The sequence below is a fragment of the Gnatocerus cornutus genome, chromosome 8 (assembly GCF_029298725.1).
Source record: "Gnatocerus cornutus isolate USDA-ARS CGAHR chromosome 8, icGnaCorn1.1, whole genome shotgun sequence".
Classification (NCBI taxonomy): domain Eukaryota; kingdom Metazoa; phylum Arthropoda; class Insecta; order Coleoptera; family Tenebrionidae; genus Gnatocerus; species Gnatocerus cornutus.
Window position 1 is genome coordinate 2,759,460 of NC_142240.1, and position 8,378 is coordinate 2,767,837.

Here is an 8,378-nt window from a genome sequence, read left to right on the forward strand (position 1 = left end):
AAACAGTCGAGAAGCAGTAAGTTGCAATAAGGCTTGTGAATTTCCTAACTGGAAAATTCCCTCTTAGAATACTTTTCAACGAGTTTATCAACAGGTACGTGAGATGAGCCGTTTATAACCAAATTTATCAGGATCGTGGAGGACCCAGGACTATTCGCACACCAAGAAGAGAACAAATGGTTCTTGATCTGCTTTGTGACTTTTACTGGTCAGATGTTATAAAATTTAATTGCAAACCATAGTAACCAATTACATGATTTATTAATAATTGTAACTACCAAAGTGTTGCTCTGGTCTCAAAATTATACTCCTAATAATTACCGAAAGAATTGAACACTGTTGCCGTTTTTCGCAATATTTAAAGTTATTTTGCTCCCGTTACAAAGCTTCAAATAAAAATTTTAAACAGCATTTCCAATTCACAGCGTCTTAGAGTTTGACGTTCTTATCAGTTGGTCCGCTATTTTTTGAACATCCTGTATGTATTTAAAAATGGCGCTAAAAGACCGCGAAATTTAAAATAAAAGTTTGGCTGTGATCGTCAAAAATTGTTAGGACCTACATTGTGTTTGAGAAAAATAAAATTTAGAAAACGGACCTCGGTTCTTTAGTGCAACGTTGATCTTTGATGTTATTTGCTTTGGGAAATTAGTGTAGTTAGGGATCTAGAACATGGAAAATGAAAAACTAGTAATGCAACGGACCGTTAGACCTGTAGTGAGTGTGTTTAGTCAAAACGTACAAAATTCGCCTACTGTCATGAAAAACAAAACAAGCAAAAGTTACATGATCACCACCACTCATTACAAGACCGGCTGGACTAAAAACCCAGTGGGATAAAAACCTAGCCTTCACAGTCAACTACTAAGTTACCCATAATCCTCGATCTTTTTAAAAACGATTACAAAGGTTACAATGATTTGAACAACAAAATTACAATTATGAAAGCGTTGTAACATGTCTGTACAATTTGTTTTGGATTTGCGAGAAATTTGAAACGTATTGCAAGTTGATTGTCGTATTGCGGTTTGCCTGCCTCTTCTTCTCAGATTTCGTCCAAATCATGGCACATTAGATTACATCTTTGGAATTTTCGAATTTTCGAAAAAGTAGGGGAATTTGTGTACTTTAGTGTTGGTAGAAAATGCACCGCAGAAAACACTCGTGGAAGTTGTCAAAAAGCGTAAACTTAATAGTAAAATCTACCAGCATGTCAAGTCTGTTCGAAAGACACAATCTGCAGTGGTCCAGAAAGAACTTATGAAAATCAAAGAGGAAAGGAATACTGAAATCCAGCCCAGATATTGAGTTTCTCCACTGCAGATGCACTTAAAGCCTGCGTTAACGAATTTTAGGGCTGCAGCGCCACTACTAAATTTATTAGAGCTGTGGATAAAAGTTTTGATTTTTTAAATAGCAGAACTCCATTTCAGGAGAGTTATAAGTCACCAATATTTTCAAATAACATTGCTTTTCTTAAAAGTTGCGTTTTTCGTTTTTAAACCATCTATTTTATTTTTCTTTATTAAATTTAAACTTAAAGTAATGAATTAAGGTTCTCTAGTGTATGTTATTGGTTACCGAAACATTAATTTGTAAATTGACTTCCACTCACACTGAAATGGTTAAATAGTTTGTAACATAAACAAATTGCATGTACTTTTAAATTGAAACTATTCAAAATTCCGAAGATTTGAATTAAATAATTTAAACTCTGTCTTGTCTATTGTATTTTTATTTTTTTGTGTTGGTACGCCCTTCCCAAAAGACGATGCACTCCTTTGTATCTAACGAACATCCGCCTTCACAACACAACGTAGGTCCTAGCCCGCTTCAGACAATCACAATTTTTGGCCATTTTGTTTTTTTTTAAGTTTGCAGTTTTTCGAGTTTGACGGAACTGGGTCTTAGATCATGTCAGTACTGGCAACGACAGTAATGCACAGACTATACTAAATTTTTTGAAACTTCAGAAAAATGACATAAGATCCACTTTTAAATCAGTTTTTTTTGCGCTGATGTTACCACAATTTTTTTTAATAGGGTCCAATAGTGGCGCGAACGTTTGAAGCACTTTCCTACTTGAAAAAGCTGGTTTAAAACTGAATGTTATGTATAATGTCTGTAAGGATTCAAATATCCAAACAACTTCTGCTAGCAAATTGTGCTTTTACTTGAAATATTTAAGAAACTTGGACCTATGGATGTTAGACTTTTATACATTGTCTTTTTAATGAGCATATCAACTTAAAAAATATAACTTAAAATATTCCAAAAGACTTAATTAAAAAATTCAGTTCAATGCGTATGGGGACTTCGTTTATTTCTTAAGTTTTCAACAGTCAAATGTTAAATGGTGGTTTTGAAAGGAGTTTTTCAGCTTTTGTCCAGACTATTTCAGTGGTTGCTGCTAGGCTCCTTTATGTCGCCATTAGATATTTTGCGAATTTTTAAACAAAAATTAACAATGCGATTTAGTTTCTGAATAGAAAAAACAACAATACTCTTGCTGCATTCTTAGCTACATAAATTTCTCCGGTGTCTCTTATTGGTCGCTGTAGGACCTTGAATACAGATCGATCTTCTTTCGAAAACTGCAATTTAAACTCTAAAAATTGTTCTTTTTTTCACAACTAGAGCAAAGTAAAAAGGTTCCAGAATCTGGGATAGGCATTTTCATTTCTTAAATATTTATATGGAACAGTGGCACTTGCAAAAAAATCTTTTCATTTTTAACTATTATAAGAGCAAATACATTTAAGGTTGACGGAGCTTTACATTAATTTAATAAGAAGAGTGGGTTAAAAGTTAGCGCTTTCTGTGACGTCACAGCACTCTATAGGGATATCGCACATTTGACTTCATTTGGAGATTCATCAATAAATTTTTTTCTATTTTTTGATATAAATGCCATTGGGGTACATTTTCGATTTTTCTCATTTTTAGAGGGTGAATTAAAATGGGGCGAGATTACAACCCTCTGACGGCTGGTGGAGGCAAACTTGATATGGGAGATTTATCAGTGAATTTTTCTCTATTTTTTGGGATTACTGCCACCGGGGTAGATGCTCGATTTTTACTATAACGGTGATGAAAAAAGGCGACATTACAACCCCCTTTGATTATCCCTTTTCTGTATATTTTACACCAAAGTATTGATTGTCACTATGGGAGGTTATTATTCCAAAGTCAAATTGCCATCAAATTATAAGAAAAGTTTGCAAAAACATGAAAATTCCTATGAAATTTCAGTGTTTGTCTGGTCTACTGTAAAAAAAAAGCCGAGTGCACGTTGAGTTGCCTATGTTACGGCGCAACCAAAAGGCCAATTCCAAGCTAACTTCAACGACATGTGTTATTTAAGTAAAAGACATGAAACTTGATAATAGGCTTATTTTTTTGCTTTAATTTGTAATTACACTAGTTAATTGGAGAAGTGGGAAGTCATTTTCAACGTAAAATTGTCTTCTAATTTTGAATCTGAAGTCTGTTTCTATCAGACTATCAGTTCCGGACTTAGAGATATTATTTAAAAAAATATTTGTTAGGTTATGGTGCATAACTCGGTTTCTTTTTAAAGATGGAATTGTGCATTACTGTTTTAGAAAACCTATTAAATAAGCTTTCCAACGAGCTATAGAACACTGGGGTCAGTAATTATAAAGATATTATTAAAATACTAAAGTCATTTCCGAAATCCAAAAATGTTACTTTTAAAAGAATTCCAGGCAGCGATACTATTGGTGGCTTTGTTTTGGGTACAAAACTAAATCTTTTATCGGTTTTCTGGTTTGTATGACAACAAAAAGTTCATTTTTCACGAATAAGGGCCTTTTCTATTTTTTTTACAACCGTGACAAATACAATATGTCCCCGGATTGAATTCATAAGAGGAAAAAAAACGGTATTTTTCATCTTACAAAAAAATGACAAAAGAATAATCTTTTTTGCTTGATTTTAAATAAATAAATTTTTAATCAAAACTTCAATATTATCAAGCTGTGTTCCTAAAATCGAAAAAAAAAGAACTTTTTAACTTTTAATTTTGCAAAAAATGTCAAAGGAATGAAATTTGTTCCTTAACTCAAACCAATTTCCACTATTTGATTGACCCATTACCAGTTTTAGCACATAGTTCAATTCTAACTCGTAATTCTTTAAGACTGTTTCGAATTTTCTCAATTATTGTTCAGGATGCAATTGCATTTCTTTTCCAACTTTTGAATACTTACACATTATTTGGTAAATTTTCCTTTAATCTTTAACGCACTATTTGATATTGTAAATCCACAGCCTGCTATTATTTAAATACGATTACCAAATTTAATAAATAATAATAATAAAAAAATCAATTTTAGGAGTATAAACTAATAATTTTGAAATATTAATTGCAGATTTATCTGTTTTGAAATAAGCAAAAAATGTTACTTCTTTGTACTTTTTTTGTAAAGTAAAAAATAAACTTTTTTTCCCTCTTGTGAACTCAATCCGGAGACATACTGTAGATTTCTAAATCACAATAATTGATATGATGATAAAAAAAAACTATTATGTTATTTAAAATTTACTGGAATTGTAAATAATTTGCTTTTGGAACGATTTAAGTCTCGTATTTGGTAATGAAACTAGCAAATTTATGAGCGCACGTTTACCTATTAAAGTTAAGTATTTTCGCGATTTTACTCCTCATGGAAGCCAGTGAGTATCGGTTAAGTATTGTTTGATGTACCGGATGAAAAATATACACAAGAAATGTGCCTATTCCTATTCAAAACAGAATAATATGCATTATTGCGATAGTAATTAATGAGATGTTTACTATTAAAAATGTCAGAGCCGCCGCGTGAGAGCGCTGATGCAAGTTTTATGCGATACGCCTATTGCACTTTATTTCTGTTGTGCTGCATTCTGTTTATTGTTTGAGAAGCCCTGGATTGGCGCTGCTACCGCGGTGGAGCTTGCCGCAACTAGTCGCCAGCTAACTTCATACCAAATTGTGAACAGCTGTTCGAGAAAACCATGCGGGACGCAGTTCGGCTGAAAGCGTGCATCAGTGAAACTGTTTTGTGAAGTAATTTCATGTTTGGTGTTTCTGAACTGATAATTTTGAATTTGTTTTGTTCTAAACTGCCAAACTAGCGTGTGAAATCCGAATTAAGGATGCACCAAAGTAAGAAATCTGCAGTTCCGTAACCGGTAAGTACTCATAACCGTATCCGTAACCAATAAATACGAAACAATTTAGCATTAGCACCAGTGTTGCCAGATTTTCTGAAGTCGTGTCGCCAACCTAACACTTAAAAATCGCCCAAAATCGCCGCCTTTTCCAACCAATGACAGAATTATGGCTTGTTATTCAAAACAAAATTTGCATACTGCCATGCCCAATTAGGGTTGGGGATATTATTAAATAAATAATAAACAAAGAGAAGCAACATATTTATTACAATTCTCCACAAATATTTATAATTTCATCAACGTCAGAGGCATCGTTATTATCGTTAATGTTATTATGATTATACATGTTTGAATTAAATCTAGAGAACATATTAGCTGTAGGCTCAAATGTTTTGCAACAGATTCTATTCACATAAAAGTGAAATTTGAGGGACATTATTGAGTTCAGTAAATCCAACATCATTTTGTTCCTAAGTTTGCATTTAACTATATTCATAACCGAAAAACATCTTTCTACAACAGCATTTGATGATGGAAGACTAAGCATGGTAAACGCAAAAAGAGAAAGGTCTTTGAACATAATATCACCAGCCGCATTTTTTAAAGTGATTACTTTTTTCCAAAACACAATAGGATCATCGGGAATGGCATCATTAAAAATTTCGTTCCAATGAACGTTTACTAGATTTCGGTATTGAGTTTCAATATCACTTAATTTCTGAACCTTTGCGAAAATTAATGGTAATTCGGAAAATTTTGGTCTAAGTGCAGGATTTAAAATGATTTTTGGACTGAAAGCCTTTACCTGCCGAAATACGTTTAAATGATTAGGCATCCTTTGGATTAATTCTCTCAATAAACATTTTATGAACTCCAAGCATTTGCTTTGTATTTCTTGTACTCGATCGTTAGCCAAATTAGCTGCTTTTACAGCTTGACTAAAATCATATCCAAAATCGCAATCATCCATTCTTAAAAAATTTTGACTGAACTGCATACAATTCATTAATAATTCAAGGTTATTATTTAGATTGTTAATTACAGGTGGTCTTATGATTTGCCTTGCCAATGACCATATTGTTGTGTTTACGTCTTCAAACGCCTGGTAAAAATCAACATTTGCATTTTGAAAGTACATGTTTAAGATATGAATCTGCTTCAGAATTGGTTTTAAAAAAATAAGAATAACTTTGTTTTCTATATTATTGAATGCCTCACTTAATAATTTTGCTGTATGACATCTCTCTTTCGGGGCGTTAATTGAAAAAAAAGTTTGCAACTCCAAATACTGCGTTAAGATTTTCTCCAATGCTCCATACCTAGATAACCATCGTGTTGCAGAAAGCCGTGTTAATTTTTTAAACCGATTGTCTGTATTTGTATTGATCAAGTTATAAATCTCTGTATATGTGTGTAATCTTACAGTGCTATTTTTAAACCAATTGTATGTCTCTTTAAGTAGAAAGTCAGTTTCATCTGAAAATACTTCAGACGCTTTTGACGCACATAAATGTAAGCTGTGACAAATGCACTTAACCAATAATAAATTATTTAAATCAAAATTGCTTTTCAAAAGAGTAAATAGAGAGTGATGTGATCCACACAAATTTGACGCACCGTCTGTGCCAATACCTATCAAATTTTTTAAATTTAATTTGATCGAAGTAAAATAGTTAGTAACTGCATCATACAAATCTTGGGCAGTAGTGGTTGTAACATTTAGAAATGTTAAAAATTGTGTTACAATATCATTCTTTTTAAGAGAATAATACTTTATAATAATACATAGCACTTTTTGTGTTGATGAATCTGTTGATTCATCAACAATTAGGGAGAACGGTGAATCACCCACATCTGCAATTAAATCTGCAAGTAAAGATGGAGCAATTACACCTTTAATTATGGCAGCACATTTTGTTCTGTGAAGATGTATTTTATCCTGGTGTTCCGTTTTGAAATCGTTAATGATATCATTCAAGTGGTCTACACTTCTTATTGTGGAATGTGTGCCCACGTAACTGGCCAAGATAATTTCTTGTCTTTTGACAGCATTATTGGTTATGGAAACACCTGAAAATTGAGGACATGAAACAAAATTGTACACAATATTTGTTTGTTAAATACCAAATTTCACAATAGATAACTGGGATGCATCCATTTTGCTCTTTTGTTTTAGATGTTTTTCAGTTGTCGCATGTTTTTCAAGATCTCCTTTATGTGCCCGTAGAGCAGTTCTGCACCATTTGCAATAACTGGTACTGGAACTGTCTGATGCATTCGGATTAGCCGTTAGCCAACCTAAATTAAACCAAATTAAACCAACACCAATTGCCACCACAATACCATAAACCAGAAATTCTTAGAAAAGAAAATTGCAACCATCATATTTAGCAAAATAACATAACCTCAAATACAAGCACATGCACCCTAAATATTGCATTTATTTATTCATACAGTTATCAGCAACCAGCAGTGTAAGTTACTAACCTTTTAATATAGGGTTTGCTTCCCAATCCTTATTGTGGTGTTTCTTATATTTAACCCACTTTCCCATCACCTGCACGTGTTATTATAACTTACCACAGAACACAGTTTGGTTTGAACCACGGTTGTCTATTGAACACACTCCACTTTGGAGGTTATTCTATGACACTTACAGTACCAACTACCAACCGTCAACAGTATCGGAAAAGAAAAGTAACTAATTATCTGCTGATATTTATCAACGAAGATAGAGGTCCTACCACGGACCACGGGGCCGCTTTCTAATATTTATTGTATTGGGTAGCGTTGACTTGGCGAGGAGCATAAAAATCGCCCAATTTGCGATTTGCGATTTGGTTAAAAAACTCGTCGCAAATTTATTGTGAAAATCGCCCAATTTGCGATAAATCGCCCAATCTGGCCACACTGATTAGCACTAGGTGGCCCTCGGAATTCTGTAGATCTCTTTTTTCGTGAACCTCGCTTTTCCGTGGCGTTGGATTTTAATTTGAGATTGTTTATTTGATATACTATGAAACAAAGATGGCCTCGGGAAAATTAGGTTTACAAAAAAAACGGGTTCTAAAGAATTCCGATGGACACCTAGTTAATTGCATTTTGTCATTTAACATTTAATAAAGAAAGTGTTAAGATAACTTCATATTTTGTGGTTTTCGTTTTTTGAAACTCTGATAGAAATAATTACGCATGGCAAA

At 33.1% G+C, this 8,378-nt stretch overlaps 1 protein-coding gene across 2 annotated transcripts; it reads right to left on the bottom strand.

Moving 5' to 3' along the window:
• Nucleotides 1-5,426: 5,426 nt before the first annotated feature.
• On the bottom strand, nt 5,427-8,078 carry LOC148169377 (uncharacterized). 2 transcript variants are annotated; one of them, XM_088043091.1, is made up of 3 exons: nt 7,666-8,078; nt 7,303-7,446; nt 5,427-7,248 (listed from the first exon to the last, which is right to left on the bottom strand). In XM_088043091.1, the coding sequence occupies exons 1-3, from the start codon at nt 7,730-7,732 to the stop codon at nt 5,444-5,446; spliced, it is 2,016 nt and encodes a 671-aa protein (XP_087899217.1). In that variant the 5' UTR covers nt 7,733-8,078; the 3' UTR covers nt 5,427-5,443. The 2 variants fall into 2 exon arrangements, with proteins under 2 accessions (XP_087899217.1, XP_087899216.1); XM_088043090.1 differs by having other exon boundaries at nt 7,303-7,476.
• Nucleotides 8,079-8,378: the final 300 nt, after the last annotated feature.